The sequence below is a fragment of the Caretta caretta genome, chromosome 28 (assembly GCF_965140235.1).
Source record: "Caretta caretta isolate rCarCar2 chromosome 28, rCarCar1.hap1, whole genome shotgun sequence".
Taxonomy (NCBI): Eukaryota; Metazoa; Chordata; order Testudines; family Cheloniidae; genus Caretta; species Caretta caretta.
In genome coordinates, this window is record NC_134233.1 from 14,347,173 (window position 1) to 14,365,174 (window position 18,002).

The 18,002-nt window shown below is 48.2% G+C and overlaps 2 protein-coding genes across 2 annotated transcripts in view; one reads left to right on the forward strand and one right to left on the reverse strand.

Annotated features, from left to right (window-relative positions):
• Positions 1–8,522, forward strand: LOC142070244 (uncharacterized). Its single transcript, XM_075123799.1, has 3 exons — positions 1–1,820; positions 4,649–4,822; positions 8,490–8,522. The coding sequence occupies exons 1-3, from the start codon at positions 489–491 to the stop codon at positions 8,520–8,522; spliced, it is 1,539 nt and encodes a 512-aa protein (XP_074979900.1). The 5' UTR covers positions 1–488.
• The window catches only part of LOC142070317 (uncharacterized), a 22,326-nt gene continuing 11,904 nt past the window's right edge, over positions 7,581–18,002 (reverse strand). The window contains 3 exon segments of the mRNA XM_075123923.1: positions 7,581–10,510; positions 10,512–10,783; positions 17,603–17,729. Coding sequence (XP_074980024.1) covers positions 9,821–10,510; positions 10,512–10,783; positions 17,603–17,729 — 1,089 coding nt within the window. The 3' untranslated portion in view covers positions 7,581–9,820.

An 18,002-nucleotide genomic window follows, 5' to 3' on the forward strand; every position in this document is an offset into this window, starting at 1 on the left:
GGTTAATGTTTAGCTATTCCACCTGGAAGCAGGCGGGGCACACCCTGACTGTTTCGTAGAAGCAATGCACACATTGCTCTATCCAAGGACAAGGGCTAGATATGAACCATGAGAACTCGATTGTTTGGACAGCAACTGTGGGAGGCTTTCTTAGCCTGGGCTCAAGGCCTGAGAACCAGGATTGTAGTAGATAGGGGATGGTAACTAAGTATATGAATTAACGTCATACATTCCTTTGTGTAGCAGTGTGTAATGCTTAGGGGGAGAAATATAATAAAAGGAGAAGGTGGAAGGCGGGGGGGCAGAACGGCCCATCTCAGCTCACCAGCCTGTTTGCTTGCATAAAGCTGTGTTCTGTCTCATCACTGAACCGCCACAACTGGCGCCCAAACGTGGGGCCCTCAGCACTCACCTCGCCCGGCAAGGGTTTCAGACGCGTCACTCATCCGCTTCGCGGATCCCGGTGAGTATTTTTCATTGTGGTAAGTATGGGAAGCTCCCTCTCTGCTTTGCAAGTGCAACACCGCAATGAGCTGCAGTATTTGCTGCGTAAGGCTCAGCATGACTGCCCGGCTCGAGCACTTACTCTCCTGCTACAGGAGGTGCGTGCCCAGTGCCCGTGGTATCCTGAAGCCGGAAGCCTTAAGCTAGCAGACTGGGAGCGATTGGGCCAGACATTGCACAAAGAGCCTCGGGCGCCCGTGCAGGCTTTACATGCCTGGCACCTCTGCCGCGATGTGGTACAGCGTGTCGCCTCCGACAGGCCCTCCCTCGCGAGGCTGGTGATCTCACCACGCCCGTCTGCTCCTGCAGCCATCCCCCCTCCTGGCGATGCGACACAGCGTGTCGCCTCGGAAAGGCCCTCTCCAGCACCAACAGAGGGGCTGCCGATCCCGCCGCCCCCGTCTGCTCCTGCAGCCATCCCCCCTCCTGGCGATGCGACACAGCGTGTCGCCTCGGAAAGGCCCTCTCCAGCACCAACAGAGGGGCTGCCGATCCCGCCGCCCCCGTCTGCTCCTGCAGCCATCCCCCCTCCTGGCGATGCGACACAGCGTGTCGCCTCGGAAAGGCCCTCTCCAGCACCAACAGAGGGGCTGCCGATCCCGCCGCCCCCGTCTGCTCCTGCAGCCATCCCCCCTCCTGGCGATGCGACACAGCGTGTCGCCTCGGAAAGGCCCTCTCCAGCACCAACAGAGGGGCTGCCGATCCCGCCGCCCCCGTCTGCTCCTGCAGCCATCCCCCCTCCTGGCGATGCGACACAGCGTGTCGCCTCGGAAAGGCCCTCTCCAGCACCAACAGAGGGGCTGCCGATCCCGCCGCCCCCGTTCGCTCCTGCAGCCATCCCTCCCCCTGCTTCGCCCCCAGTGCCTCTATTACCACCGCCTCCCTGGCCTTCCCCACCGGAGCCGGTGTGTGATCACCCTCCCCCCGTGGGGCCCCCCGGAGGGTCATCTGCATCTGCTCAGAAGCTTTCGCTGGTGCAACAAATGGTTCACGCAGCGAAAGCTCGATCAGATCTTACAGCGGAGGAGCTGGCTGATCTGGTCTCCGTTTGCCCGGTGACCTGGCAGAATGATGACCAGGGCAACCCCGTGGGCACCTGGACCACTTTGCCATACTCGGTGGTTAGAGAGGTAAAGAAAGCAATTCGTGAATTTGGCCTGACTAGCACCTTTGTGCGTGGTCTCATTGAAGGGATGGGTACTGGGTACTCCCTAATCCCTGAGGATTGGAAAACGCTGCTGCGCATGATGTTGTCACCCAGTCAGTATGTTATTTGGCTTAGTGAGTATCGGCAGATGGCAGAACGCCAAGCTCAGGTACATAGAGAGCGCGGTATCATTTATGAGCATTTGGCAGGGGAGGGCCCGTTTGCTACTATTGAGATGCAGTCTCAACTCCCTCAGGCCGTCTTCCCCATTATTTCCACCTGTGCCCAGCATGCTTTCAAGAAGGTCCCGGATTCAGGCAAGCCTACCAAAAGCTTTGTCAGTATCCGTCAGGGTGCCTCAGAGTCCTTTTTGGATTTTACCAACAGATTGCAGGAGGCTATCCTCCGGCAGGTGGATAACACTGAGGCAGCTCACGAGCTCCTGTTAAAATTGGCAGTTGAAAATGCAAACGAGGATTGCCGCCGTGCTCTCCAGGCAGCACAAGCCTCTGGTATTTTAGAGCTCTCAGACATGCTGCGGGCGTGCCAGAACATCGGCACCCAAGCCCACAAGGCTGGAGTTCTGGCTGCCGCCCTCAGAAAAACTGGGAAGGAGGGGAAGCGTTGTTACCGCTGTGGTAAGGAGGGTCATTTTCAGCGGGAGTGCCGCTCATCTAAGGCACCAGCCCGACCCTCAAAGAAGTGCCCCAAGTGTGGGAAAGGTTATCGCTGGGCTAATCAGTGTCGTAGCGGGTCGGGAAACCGCGCGACGGGTCCCCCCCGAACCCAGGGCCAAACGGGGGTGTTTCCTACTCAGGCAATCGCTCCTCTGCCTTGGAATCCGTAGACTCTATGAGGGCGGCGACTGCTGGAAGTGCAGGGCTTGATTTGATCATGCAGGAGGACACTGACTTTCGGCTGCCAGGGGAGGTCTGTGCCATACCTACACAGGTGATGGGACCTCTCCCTGCCGGCTTTGTAGGTCTTGTTCTCCCTCGCTCACATGCTGGGAAACAGGGCTTTTTTGTCATTCCAGGGGTCATTGATGCTGATTACACTGGCATTATTAAGGTTCAGGTGTGGACTCATCTTCCACAGTCGCTCCCGCGTGGACGGTCAATTGCACAATTGATTTTAGTCCCCTATGAGGTGCCAGCTGCCGAGGATCGAACTCGGGGCGGAGGCGGCTTTGGATCGACGTTGTCTCACTCGCCGTCTCACAGCGCGTCTTCTCCACTTGTTGCTCTGACAATTTCAGTCCGCCCCTTGAAGCCTCAGTTAACACTTCTCTTAGATGATGTTCCTTTTACAGGGCTGGTGGACACTGGAGCTGACGTTACGGTGATTTGTGATCTGGAGTGGCCGGTTAGTTGGCCTACGGTTCCTTCTAAAGAATTTTGGGGGATCGGGGGTAGTAAACCCGGGCGCCAAAGTTTGTCTTGGGTCACGGTCTCTAAACCGGGAGGCCGTACCCTTGCTACTATCCGCCCTTTTGTGCTCCCTGTCCACCTCAATATTTGGGGCCGTGATTTACTTACAAAGTTAGACACCACCCTCGATATTAACATCTGATGGCCCAAAACCCTCCCTCACCCACCGTGCCCTCCGCCTTACCCTTGGTGTGGCAATCCTTAGAGCCCGTATGGATTGACCAGTGGCCCCTCCCTCTAAAAAAGCTAAAAGCACTTCATTCGCTTGTGCAGCAGCATTTGCAAGCACAGCGACTGGAGAGCTCCACAGTCCCTGGAACACCCCGGTGTTTGTTATTAAGAAAAAATCGGGTGCTTGGCGGCTGTTACATGATTTAAGGGAAATAAATAAACGCATCCAACCTATGGGCCCCTTGCAATTTGGTTTGCCAAATCCAAATTTAATCCCTCAAACCGATCAACTTTGTGTGTTAGATTTAAAAGATTGTTTTTTTTTACCATCCCCCTTTGCCCTCAGAATTAGCTGCTGTTATTTTGGCCTTTCAACCTTTTGCTGATTGTCCCTTTAATTTAATTGTGGATACCTATTATGTTTATTAGGTAATTGATCATTTACCCCTTGCCCTCATTACCCCTCAGGTTGATGCAGACCTCCTTCGCCTGTTTTTGTTTTTGCAGCACCTTTTTGCCACTTGTCATTTCCCTTACTTTGTTGCTCATATTCGCAGTCATACCCCTCTGCCTGGGCCACTCACTGAGGGCAATGCACGCGCCGGTCGCGCGTTGCATGGTCAGGTAAATTCCCTTTTTTCTGACCCCATTGAAAGCCATGCCTTTTTTCATCAGTCTGCCTCTGTTTTGGCCCGGCAGTTTCACATTCCTGCTGATCATGCACGTTCCATTGTTCGTTCCTGCCCCCACTGTGCTGCTGCTGCTCCTACTTTTTCTTATGCCGTTAACCCCCGAGGTACCGCAGCAAATCAGCTGTGGCAGATGGATGTTACTCATGTGCCACAATTCCGCCCCTATTTGTTTTTACATGTTTCCGTTGATATTTCTTTAAGTTTTTTTTTGGGCTTCCCCACAACGTGGGGAAGCCACTAACAAAGTTATTCACCATTTGCTGGCCTGCCTTTTTGTTATGGGTCGCCCCTGCCAAATTAAAACAGATATGCCCCAGCCTACTGCTCTGCAGCCCTCTCCACCTTTTGTGCCCGCTGGGACGTCCATCTTACACACGGAATCCCTTATAATTTCACGGGCCAAGCCATTGTTGAACGTGCCAATCGCACACTCAAAACCTTGCTAGATAAACAATTAAAACAAGGGGAGCTGCGTCTCCGAACCTTAGGAGACATTTAACAACAAATGCATATCCTCTTGTTTACTTTAAATAATTTAACACTGAATGCAGATCAGCAGACCCCTGCGGATCGGCATTTTCACAAATCTGAGGTACTGGAAAGACCACGTGTCTATTACTGTCAGCTGCCCGATCCACAGTGGCTGGGCCCAGTACCTCTAATCACTTGGGGTCGGGGATATGCTGCTGTGTCTCTCCCTGCAGGACCGTTGTGGGTTCCAGCTCGGTGTGTGCGACCGGCACTTAAACAACATGGCATGGCACCAGGGACTGTCGAATCCCATACCGGAGTTTCAGCTGACCTTGGAGACCGCGTTGCCCCCCGAGTCGACAACGACGGGACGGAAACGGAGGAGGCATAGCGTCCCAAGCCAGCCCGTGACATGGGGAGCTGTAAAAGCATTGGTCGCCGCAGCTCAACGAAGACTGGCAGCAGATCAACAGCCAGAGACTCCTGAGACTTTGTTTGTGGCGATTCTCGCCCAAATCACTGCTAATTCTGTGATGATTGTGTGCCTTTTGTGCCTGCTATTTCCTAAAAGAAGTGTACCCCTTTTAGATGATTATATTGCAGATGTTGAGCTTTTGGTTATTTTGTGTTTGTAATCATTGGGCTTACTTTTTGCTGCTGCTGTGTACAATGTATTCTTTCCTTGTTAAGATTTTGTAAAATTTTGCCCTGGAAAGCTCCCCAGGTTATGTCCTTGTCTGTCTGGGAGTTAAATAGCATGACAAAACAAATTGACGGCTACCATGAGATGGCCAAATATCAATAAATAAAAAACGGGGAGATGAAGGGTTAATGTTTAGCTATTCCACCTGGAAGCAGGCGGGGCACACCCTGACTGTTTCGTAGAAGCAATGCACACATTGCTCTATCCAAGGACAAGGGCTAGACATGAACCATGAGAACTTGATTGTTTGGACAGCAACGGTGGGAGGCTTTCTTAGCCTGGGCTCAAGGCCTGAGAACCAGGATTGTAGTAGATAGGGGATGGTAACTAAGTATATGAATTAACGTCACACATTCCTTTGTGTAGCAGTGTGTAATGCTTAGGGGGAGAAATATAATAAAAGGAGAAGGTAGAAGGCGGGGGGGCAGAGAACGCCCATCTCAGCTGACCAGCCTGCCTGCTTGCAAAAAGCTGTGTTCTGTCTCATCATTAAACCGCCACAATTTTTGAAAGTCAGCCCTTTTGAAATTAAAAACCCTAGTTGCAGATTTATTTTTGTTAATCCTTCCATTCAGTTTGAACTGAATTAGCTCATGATCGCTCGAACCAAGATTGTCCCCGACAACCATTTCTTCTATGAGGTCCTCACTACTCACCAAAACCAAATCTAACATGGCATCCCCTCTAGTCGGTTCAGCAACTACTTGATGAAGGAATCCATCAGCTATCGCATCTAGGAAAATCTGAGCCCGATTATTATTCCTAGCACTTGTCCTCCAGTCTATATCTGGGAAGTTAACGTCTCCCATGATCACGCAGTTTCCATAAGTATTTACTTTATGAAAAACATTAAAAAGGGCTCTATCCATATCCAGATTAGATCCCGGCACACCCCAAGCACTATCCCAGGGGAGGCTCTAATAGTTTTCTTCCCCAATATGATTTTTCCCCAGACGGACTCTGTCTTATCCATTCTATCGCTTCTTATTTCTTTACATTCTACCTCATCATTGATACGCAATGCTACTCCACCACCTTTACCTTCATTTCGGTCTTTCCTAAACAGCATATACCCCTCAATACCTGTAGTCCAGTCATGACTACTATTCCACCATGTTTCTGTTATCCTAAGAATATCTGGTTTCATTTCCTACACCAGTCACTCTAGTTCCTCCATTTTCTTACCTAGGCTCCTCACACTGGTGTAAACACATGTTAATTTTTGCTGTTTGGACTCACTCACATTCTGTAACCGATTCGGCACGATCATTCTACAGCCAGTACGACCTATTAGACTGGTATCCACACTGCCCTTCCTCCTTATATCCTACCCACAGCTGTATCCTCTCTTACTTCGTTTTCTTCCCTCTCAATGCTAAAATCCGGCGTGGAGATTACCTGGACATCTCCCAACCATCTCCCCCAAATTCCTAGTTTAAAGCTCTCTTAATCAGTTGTGCCAGCCTCTATTTCCTTCCCTACTCAGATGAAGTTCATCCCGAGAGAACTGTCCTCTGTCCATGAAGGCCTCCCAGTGGCCATACATCCCAAAGCCCTCCTTATAGCACCACTGCCTAAGCCATCTGTTGATAGTCATATTCTTGTCACACCTTTGTTGCTCTTCTCTAGGAACAGGCAGAATCCCACTAAAGATTACCTGAGCCTCCATTTCCTTAAGCGTCTTCCCCAGCCTAGCATAGTCTCCCTTAATACTTTCCAGCAAGAATCTAGCCGTATCATTTGTTCCCACATGAAGGATAATTAGGGGATTCTTTCCTGCTCCCTTTAGGATCCTTTTCAACCTCAAGTCTACATCCCATATCTTAGCACCTGGAAGACAGCACACCCTTCTATTCTCTGGATCAGCTCTGGTTCCAGGCCTGTCTATTCTTCTCAGTAAAGAGTCCTTTTGTTTTTAATAAAATTTACCTTTTTTAAGAACAGGATTGCATTTTTGGTGTCATAAGTGGTTTGTGCATGATGTTTGATTTGCTCTTCCCAGAAGGGGTGGTGGTGGCGGTGAAAGGGCTTGAGGGTACTCCACAGGGAGGAATTCCCAAGTGCTCCTTCCTGGGTCCAAGGGTGGTGGTGGTTCTTTTTGTTTGGTTGGTTTTTTTTGTTGTTTTTTGGATTTTTTTTTTTTTTTTTGCATTTGGGTGTTGGTAGCATTTACCAAGCCAAAGTCAGAGAAAAGCTGTAACCTTGGGAATTTAATACAAGCCTGGAGTGACCCGTATTCATTTTTAGAATCCTCGCGGGCCCCCACTTTCTGCACTCAGAGTGGGGATTCATCCTTGACATGAGCAATGTAGTTACACAGCCCTAGCCCCCTGTGCAGATGTCCTACATCAGCAGGAGAGCTTCTCCTGACAACATAGCCACCGCCGCTTGAGGGGGCTGGACTAATGAAGTCCGATGGGAGAGATCTCTCCAATTGGCTTACAGCATCTCTAATAGCATGCTACACCAGTGCAGCTACATTGGGGCAGCTGCGCCAACATCAGCTTTATTGTGTAGCCATCATGTCAGACACAAAACCAGAGAATCAGGACTTAACGTGCATGTATATGGAAGTCTGAAATCCGAGGCTGACGCATTCGTTGCCTCATTGGTTACCATCGTTTCTACAGCCCGAATGTCCTTGTTACCCAATCAGGCACCCAGTTTGGGATCTACAGGGAAGGAATGTCCTATGAAGCACTCTCTCTTTGGATCCAAATGGTGAAGGAGGATTGTTCTCAGTCTAACCTTGGTATCCACTGGAACTGTAATCAGTGACCCTGAACTAGGAAGTAGAGTTGTACAAACAATTTTCCTTGGATCATTGGTCACCATAGCTTCCTTTACTGGAGTGGAAACAAAGAACTGAGTGTGTACACTTTCAACCCCAGTTCTTTCCAAATCCTTGGCCTTGGGTAGGGTAAATTTACACTTCTCTGAAGTAGAATCCTTTACAAAACCACTCAAAATCTCAGTAGTGTTCATGAGGAATGGCTTCCCAAACCATACCCAGCTTTTCTTTAATTTGGTGGCACAGTTCCAGGCAAGGGATTGGATACAGGGCTGGATCAGAATCTCTGTTAGTTACCAGAGCTGGAGTTTCTATTCAAAAATTGCTATTTTTCTAAAGCTATTAGATTTCCCACACTGCTTTCATTTTATAAACATTTTTAGCACCTACAAAGGATAAATTCAACAAAAACCCCACTTCTATTTCCTCAACATCTGCATCATGAAGAGGACCATTCCCTATGCCACAGAATTAGCCAGGAGAGATCTTCTGTAGGGCCTGGGTTACACATGCTTTGGGAACCAAATACAAGGGCATTTTGCCTAGTTCAAAATCACTTACCATGGAATTTTCTCCCCAGATCATCTGTGACAATATTGCCTTAAACAATTGAACTACACTGTGATCATATGCACTTCCTTCTGTTAGTTGGGGTTCTGCTGTTGTTCACCATTTCCGAGCGGAGATTTTAAATCACCATTTTTTCTTTGTTAGCATGTCCAGTAAATTGGAGAGTTCTCTCCTGTTGACAGAACTGCACTTGAACTTTCTCCATGTCATCATGGAGGGATGGGGAAAAAGCAAGGCTGAAGTGAGAAATGATAACATTAGCAAATGGTCATTTGTCTTAAATTCTCCAATAAATCTGAGCTATAGCCTATCAAACTGAACTAATATCTAATTGGGTGACCAAACAGCCTTCAGGAAAGATAGAAACCCACATCACAGAGAGATAGAATACATGACAATGAAAGTGTCAAGTGAAATTCCAGAGCAGGTTACATTTGATTATTCAGAATCAGGACAAGAGAGTCTCCCATCACATTATCCTCTGATCCATTCAAACATACCTCACTCAACACTGTCTCAATAGTCAGTTATGTTATTTACAAAATTTTTAGTATCCTAGCATCCCCCATAAAGGGGGGGGGGGACGGACGGACAGCCACCTTGCCAGAAGAAGCTTTACCAATAGATGGAGACTGGGATTTAAACTCCAAATGATCACAGTGTGTTTGGGATCCATCTGAATTCCCCTTCCAGGTTTTTGACACTTTCATCTCCAGTCATAGCGACTCTGATATAGGATTAAAGAAGTCAAAGCATCATCTCCAAGCACAGACAACTGAGAACACTTCATCACATGACACCTTGAAAAGTGGAGGGATAGAATGTGATGAAGATACACTCTGCATGGCTCAGACAAAAGGTAACAGTTCTGCAGTGATGGGGAAGGAGGGAATCTCTGAGTCACTCCATCTCCTTGCAGTGTCACAGAGGCTGAAATGATACTTTTCCCCCTGCCCCTGCTCCTCTTCATTTAAATATAATCTGAAAAGTTCCCAATATAACTGCTCTTCAGCAGAACCCAGAGCAATGTGAGAACAACTGGCAATGATACAATTTGTATCATTGGTGACTCTAACAATAACTGGAATAGGAGGAATGGTATAAATGTGATGCTTCCTGTTTCCCTGGTAGGAAGTACACACTCGAATTACTCATGGAACAACTGAGTCGATAGAAAGAACCAATGTGTCAACCTCAAAACAGGGCGAACTGCAAAAGGCAAAAATAGACCACTCCTCTGGACAAGCTGAGGGATAATGGTGCTGCAAACAGTTCAAAGAGCTTAAAAGTTACTATTTGGGAATCAGGAAAAATATTCAAGAAAAGGAAGTACGGATAGCCCTAGAGGATTTTACGGTGTTGATCCCCCTTGCAGATTCTCTGATGCCTAACATGGGCTGACTGCCAAGAGAAGGTATTCCCACACTCACAGCATTCATAGGGCCTCTCCCCTGTGTGGATTCTCTGATGTTTAGAAAGGGCTGAGGTGTAAATGAAGCGTTTCCCACACTCATGGCATTCATAGGGCCTCTCCCCAGTGTGGATTCTCTGATGTTTAGAAAGGGCTGAGGTGTGAATGAAGCACTTCCCACACTCACGGCATTCATAGGGCCTCTCCCCTGTGTGGATTCTCTGATGTTCGGAAAGGGCTGACCTCTGAGTGAAGCATTTCCCACACTCATGGCATTTATAGGGCCTCTCCCCTGTGTGGATTCTCTGATGTTCGGAAAGGGTTGAGCTCTGAGTGAAGCATTTCCCACACTCACGGCATTGATAGGGCCTCTCCCCCGTGTGGATTCTCTGATGTTCAGAAAGGGCTGACCTCTGAGTGAAGCATTTCCCACACTCATGGCATTCAAAGGGCCTCTCCCCTGTGTGGATTCTCTTATGGGTAATAAGGTTTGAGCTGCAATTGAAGATATTCCCACACTCACTGCATTCACAGGGTTTCTCACCTGTCTGGATTCTCTGATGCTTTATATGGGCTGAAAAGTCACGGAAGCTTTCCCCGCACTCAGTGCATGTATTTTTTCCTCTTTCTCCTGAGGATTTCCTGCTGTGTTGTGGTTTCCTTCAGGTCCTTCTGAGTTCCCCGACAGGAAATACATTTATCCACTTTCTCTCCTGGTTGGTTTCCCTGCTCCTTTTCTGGTCTGGGCTGATTCTCACAGGATTTTCCCTGCTCATGACTCCTGGACTCATTCCTTTCCGATCTTTGCGATAATACTCTGTGTTTATCCACTTGCTCAGCATCTTCCTGCTGAGAATTCTGCTCTTCTTTCTCACACACCATTGCATCACCAGCTGTGATAGAGACAGAAACCTCAAAACAGGGATGGAAAGGGGAAGGCCAAACCAAAACAAATGCTTGAGAGAGGTCAAATAAAAATCAGAAACTGAACTCCCCCAAACTTTTCCCCCAAATGGAGTAGTAGGATTTTATGTTGGTATTTTATAGAATTTAGAATGAAGGATAAAGAATAAGAATGTAGCATGTATTAAATGCATTGGTGTATGATTTGATCGTATCCTGCCAGCCACCCTTTTTGAATAACAGAAAGGAATGGCCCAATGGGTCAACGAGTAGAGATCCATCAGCCAGAATCTGTGTCTGGACTGATTTCAAGGCAGTAACAGACCTTTGCGGGTCACCAATTTGTTCTAGGTTTAGCATTTTAAAATAAGTAAACGAATGCCATGATTGTTTTCTTTTGTATTGGAATTTGATGTTCCTGTTCAAAATGTTGTATGTAAATTAATTTTGTTTTGTGTGTGAATGAGAAATGTGTGTGTTAAGAGATAAGTGTGAAGGCCATAGCTGAACCAGATGTACGAGAGAGGTATGAGAGACAGATGCAAGGGCGCCGGGAGGCTGCAACACGCCCCTATTGAAATGTCAAAGGAGGGCAGATTGATGACTCAAAAGATGAGACAGGAACCTATCAATGAGGACAAGACAGCTGTGAACTAAACGAGCATGGGATAGCTCCCTGAGGGACTTGATGAAAGAACAAGATAAAGGATGAGAAGGACAATTTAAGAAAACAAGAACTCAAACAATAATTGATTACAGCATCATGGTGCAAAACTCATTGGTCCTAATGAAGGAAAATCACTATATAAACAGGGGGCCTTGCCATGAAACTTTGGCTTCACCCTGCCAAGATTTCCCCAGAGCACCGTGTGACGACCAACGTAACCCAGCTTCTCCTACCCATGATCAACCTAGCTGGCCAGTAGGTTGATCCGGACTCTGGACTGGTAACTATAGCATCAACTGGCGGGACAATGTGTGTGTGTGTGGTGTGTGATTGAATGCGTATACTAAATGTTGTATCTTCAATAAACGCAGCATATTGCCTTTTCCCCTGAAAATGATCCTGTGCGTTTCTTATAAGCATAGCAGAGTAACGCCTACAAGGTAGCTAGCTAGCACGTCTTGGAGGGACTGTTCAAATTAAGTGGTTCATCAAGAAACACTGGGTTGACAATGGACCATGGGAGAAGCTCACCTACGCTGAGTGGACTGTCATGTAAATGTGCTGTCTGGAACCTAGGTAATGGCTTCCTGCAATGACTGGGGGGAAATGGGCATGAACACGTGACTTGCCCATGTGACCTCAAACTCCATCTTGTTTTTCTAATTTTCCACAGTAAGAACAATGGGATGCCCTCCACATGGCAAAAGCTATAAAAGGCCCTGGAAACACCTCCATTTTGTCTTCAATCCTGCTTTTTACCTCTGGAGGAACTTTGCTACAGACTGAAGCTCTGAACAAAGGACTGAATGACCCATCCAAGCTGTGGATGTGTTCCAGAGACTTGACTTAAGCCAGCAGTTCATTCCATCACTGCGATAAGCCTGAACCAAGAACTTTGCCATTACAGTATGTAATTGATTCCCTTAGCCAATTTTAACTCTCACCTTTCTTTCTTTTTATGAATAAACCTTTAGATTTTAGATACTAAAGGGTTGGCACCAGCATGAGCTTTGGGTAAGATCTAAGTTGTATATTGACCTGGGAGTGGCTAGCCCTTTGGGATCAGAAGAACCTATTATTTAATGACATTGGCTGTATTAAATACTCATATGTGAATCCAGTGTTTTTGGTGGTGTTATAAGAACTGGAATGCCTGTGAAAACTGCCTTTATGTTTTCTTGTTAGCCAGTGTGGTGAAACAGGAGTTTACTTTTGTGGCTGGTTTGGTCTATTTTATAAAAGAGTAACCACCAGTTTTGTTTTGTGTTTGCCCTATTTCTCAGCAGTTTGTCCTGAATTTGGCATCCTCAATTCTGACCCCTAAGGCACGGTGACAGGGTGCCAAGGGAGGCGGCTGGGTCATGGATTTACAGGAAGTTAGATGACCCAAACTTCATACAGTATCCCTTGGGACCGCCCTCTTTAGGATATGTCTACAGTGCATCAGGAAGTCAGCCACCTTCCAGGCTGGGTCTCACACTAGTGCATTAAAAATGGCTGTGGAGACATTGCTTTGATGTTAGGGCCTCCAGCGTTATTTGTAGGGAGTCAGCATGGACTCTGGCTGGGAGGCAGCCTCCAGATGCTGTGCAGACATACCCTTAATGGGCGACATGCTAGCTTTAGCTTTTTCAAAGGGCTAACCCCTGTTTCCCTTAGAACCACAGAGTTAAAAGGAACCACAAAGTTAGTCATCTAGTCTAACCCCCTGCCAAGGTGCAGGATTTGCTGAGTCTAAACCACCAGATGGCTCCAGCCTCCTTTTGAAAACCTCCAGTGAATAAACTTCCACCACCTCCCTAGGCATCTTTTCCTACTGTTCTTCCAGTTAGGAAGTTTTTCCTGAGATCTAATCTAAATCTGCTGTCCTGTGGTTTGAACCCACTGCCTCTTGTCCTGCCCTCTGTGGCAAGAGAGATGAACTGTTCTCCATTCTTTGTATAGCAGCCCATAGCAAGGAAGACCAGCAGGGACCACAACCTGCCCCTTGGGCTACAGAGCCAGGAAAGCCACGTCCACCCCTCCGGAAGCTGAGGGCGGGACAGGAAGCGGAACTACAAAAGGGGGGACTTGTAGCTCAGTTGGGCTGGAGCTGCTGTGGAAGACAGACGCTTATCACCCACTGCCAGAGTGGGACACCGAGGAGCTGCTTGGACTGCTGCCAGAGGAATGGCCAGACCAACCAGGGTCACTGGCCAGTTGAGGTGCCGACAAGCTGATGGGGTTGCCAAAGACCACTGATCCCAGGGAAATGCAGGCCAGAGGTACCAAAACCCTGGGGACTGTAGGAAGTAGCCCAGGGAAACTAGACCATCGTCTGATTGAGTGTTGGCCTCACACTAAGTCAATGTGTTGCGGGTGGATCCCCGCTGATCCAGTGGCAGACTACACTGCCACTGTTAGGTCCCTGGGCTAGGACCCCGTGGAGTCAGGTGGGCCAGGGTCTCCCTACCTCCTGCCACCCAGACAGTTGGGTGGTAGCCTCCCCATCTTCAGCCAGGAGGCCTGTGTTGGTCTACCATCCACCGAGCTAGGATGCCAGGCTGTTTGGTGCTTGCCCTTACCTGAGCCCTAGCCTGTTTGCTGCTCGCCTTGGGCAAAGCCCCTAATTGTTTGCTGTCCCACCCTGACTGAGGGCCTGGGCTTGGAGACTTTGCAGCTCTGCCCTGATTGCAGGCCAGAGCATGGACTCTTGGTGCCCAGTCCTGCCTGAGGGCCGGGCACCACAGACTCACTATTGCTCAGCCTGGATCAAGTGGTCTGAGCTTTGAAGACTGATAATCCCCCTTAATTGATTGCAGTGCTAAGAGCATGACCGTGAGGTGGCATGGCCTCCCTCAGGGATAGACCGGGAGGCATGGCCACACATGCTTACACAGCCTTTTGAGTATTTGAAAACTACTATCACCCCCCCAACCCCTTCAACTCTTTTTTTCCAAACTAAACACACCCAGTTACATCAGCCTTTGCTCACTGGCTTGTGTTCCATCCCTTTGATCATCTTTGTCACTTGCCTCTGGAGTCTTTCCAGTTTCTCTACATCCTATCTAGTCACTCGTGACCAAAACTGGACACAGGAGTCCCCCTGAGGCCAAATCAGTGCTGAGTAGAGCATTACCATCACCATCTGTGATTTGCATGCTATGCTTCTGTTAATGCATTTGCTTTTTTTTTTTTTTTTTTTTTTTTGCATTATCATCACACTGTTGACTTTGTGTTGAGGTTGTGATCCACCACAACTCTCAGATCCTTCTCAGCAGTGCTGCTGTCATGCCAGTTAACCCCCAACCTGTATTTGTGCATTGGGTTTTACTTCCCTAAGAGTAGCACCTTACCCTTGTCTTTGTTGAATTTCATTTTGTGGTCTATAGCCCAGTTTGCAAATTTATCAAGATGCTCTATCCTCCAAAGTGTTGATAACCCCCCCCTAGCTTTGTGTCATCTGCAAATTTGATCAGTATGCTCTCTACTCCTACATCCAGGTCATTAATGAAGATGTTAAATAACAGTGGATCCAAAACAGATCCCTGTGACACCCCACTTGAGAAATCCCTCCAGTCTGACATCATTCCATTCATAGTTACTCTTTGTTTGTGGTTGTGTAACCAATTATATAGTCATTTAATGGTAGTTCCGTTAAACCCGCATTTCTCCGGCTTACTCATGGGATTGTGTCAAAAGCCTTTTTGAAGTCCAGGTCTATTTTAGCCACCAAACCAGTTACCGTATCAAAGAAGATGATCAAGCTGGTTTGTCACACTATGTTCTTAGTAAATCCATGCTGGCTGCTCTTGATTGCCCTTCGTCCTCCAGGTATTCACAAACTGAATATTTTATTCATTGCTCTAGTAGCTTCCCTGGTATTGAGGTCAGGCTGAGTAGTCTATAGTTCCCCAGCTTCGCCTTTTCCCCCTCTATAAAGATGGGCACTATGTTAACCCTTCTCCAATCTTCTGGAACCTGTCTTGTCATCTGAGTTTGCAAATTTTGCCAGACGCTCTGAGATTTCATCAGCTAATTCTGGGGTGAACAGCAAGAAAGGAGATGGCGGGAGGGCTAGCTTGGGGGATTAAGAGCTCTGTTCTAGACATTTGAGATGTTGAGCTTGAGTTGATGGCTAGCTATCCACAAGGAGTCATCAGAGGGAGGCTGAGATTTCAGTTTGGACAGAAGGAGACAGGGCTGGAGTAGAGCGGTAGATCTGTGATTGATCAGCATAGGGACAGAAGCTGAATTTGTGTTTATGGGTGAGATTTCCCAGAGATAAAGTGCAGAGGAAGAGGAAGCGACCAAGGACTGAGCCCTGTAGAACCCCCACAGAAAACCAGAGTGTGTGTGGGGGGGTGAGGAGGATCTTCTTAAATACACGCTAAAGAGTGGTTACAGAGGTAGGAGAAGAGCCAGGAAAAAGACAAGATGTCAAGAAGACGACCATGGTCAGTGGTATTAAAGGCGGCTGACGGGTCAAGAAGAATAAGGATGGAGTGCTGATTCTGAGCTTTGCTTAGGGAGAGGGCATTAGAGACTTTGGCAAAAGCATTCTCAGCGGAGAGCCCCAAATATCTGCCTCCCTGAAACCTTCCCTTCCTACTGCCACCAGATCCTTCCTGCTCCTTGGAGCAACCACTCCCCATACCCTTCCCACTATCCTCAGTCTGCTCCACTTCCACGTATCCCAGATCTCCTACCCAATCCTCCCCCTCCAACAGCACCACTGCTGGGACCTCCACCCCCTTTTCTCCATTCCCAGTCTCCCACTCCCCAGACCCACCACACTACCTGTTCCCAGGAGATTCTGCCTCTGATTCCTCACCTCCTCTTCATCCCTCCCTGATTCCCTCTAGTGTAATCTTCCACATACCTATCCCCTTCCTCCCACTACACTCAGCCTTCCCTAGCTTCTGGCACCAAACAAGCACTAGTTCCCCCATCATCTTCTCTCTTCCCACTGCTCCCTGCTCTCCTCTCCCCTCCTCCACAAGAACTCCTGAATAGTAACCTCACACTGCTCTCAGTCATTGGTTGGTGGGGTGAAGAGGACATGCTGTGGCCACTGCCTCTGAGCTACACCAATTCATCTGAGTCAGAGCCGTACCACTGTTAATTCTCAGACTATGTGTATTGTGCATTTTGCTTGCATTCTGCAGGAGTTCCTCTTCGACATTTCCCCCCGGATTCCAAAATTTCAGGGCTGAGAGCAATATTTTAAAGTGTTTTAAAATCCACTTGCAGACTCTGGCCTCTTCTGAGCTGCAAAGTTTTGTCAGCATAGCTCTGTTTGTTAGGGATGCAAAAAAACATATCCTTAATTGATAGAATTATGCCGGCAAAATCTCTCATGCAGAAACAGAGCGCCGAAAAAGTCTATTAAAAAAATGAGGACATCAAAAGCCCCCAAACTATATAAATATGGAGTACAGGTTGCCCAGTTCTGCTGCATGCCTTTCCACTAGGTGTGTGGTGGCTAAACTTAAACCTCTGAAAACCAGAAAAGGAAGAGTTAATATACACACCAACCCTAAAATGTAACCTTAACTCTGCCCCTAGCCCTGCAGCTGGCGCTAGCCACTGGGAGTGGCTCAGTATGGCTGGTGCAAAGGTTAACAAACTAACAAAGGAAGTGGAGGCTTCTTCATTTCTTGAAGTCTTCAAGTCAGAGTGGATGCCTTTCTGGGGGAGGATTTAGTCCAACACAGCATATTCAGTTCAGTACAGCAGTAACTTGAGGAAATTTTATGACCTGTGTTATATAGGTGGTCAGACTAGATGTCCTAATAGCCTTTTCTGACCATAAAATCTATGATTCTACAATAGATATGAAGGACTAAGAACATGCCCTTGTTTGTGTTGTGTTCACAGGAGGGAATCCCAGCATTTATCCGCATGCCCCCCAGCTGTGTGCACTGGGTCAGCTGTAGGCGTAACTGGATGGTGGAGGGAGTAGTTGGAGTAGCTTGGCAGAGCTGTGACCATGATATGAAGGGAGGCGCATGTGAACCCTGAGGGACCCAGTCTGCCCCATTTCAATGCACTTAATGGGCTGTTGCTGAGATAGGGCAGAGTAGAGGTGGCGTTGTGGGGGTGGTGTGAACCTTAACTTGGCATTTCCCCTTCTAATAACCAAGGGCACAGGAATCCTTACCCAGCGAGGTCACATTCTCGTAGTTCTCCTGCATGACGTCTCTGCAGAGGGCTCTTTGACGGGGGTCCAGCAGAGCCCACTCTTCCCTGGTGAAATACACAGCCACCTCCTCGAAGGTCACCGGCCCCTGAAAGAGGAAGAGTCCAACCCTCAGTGCCCACCCCCACCCCGCTCAGAGCAGCCAGGAGGCAAAACAGGAGGGGAGATAGAGATCCCCTAGTCCCCCGCAGCAGACAGAGGGGGAAGGTCATCTTCTCATTCATCACACACCTACAAGCCAGAGGCTGATACATGGGATGGGGCCCTCAGTAGGCTCCAGGGTTGGCTCCGCAATAGGAATCCCAACACGCTTCCCATTGCCAGCAGCTGAAAGGAAGGGGAGGGGTTATCTACTCTACAC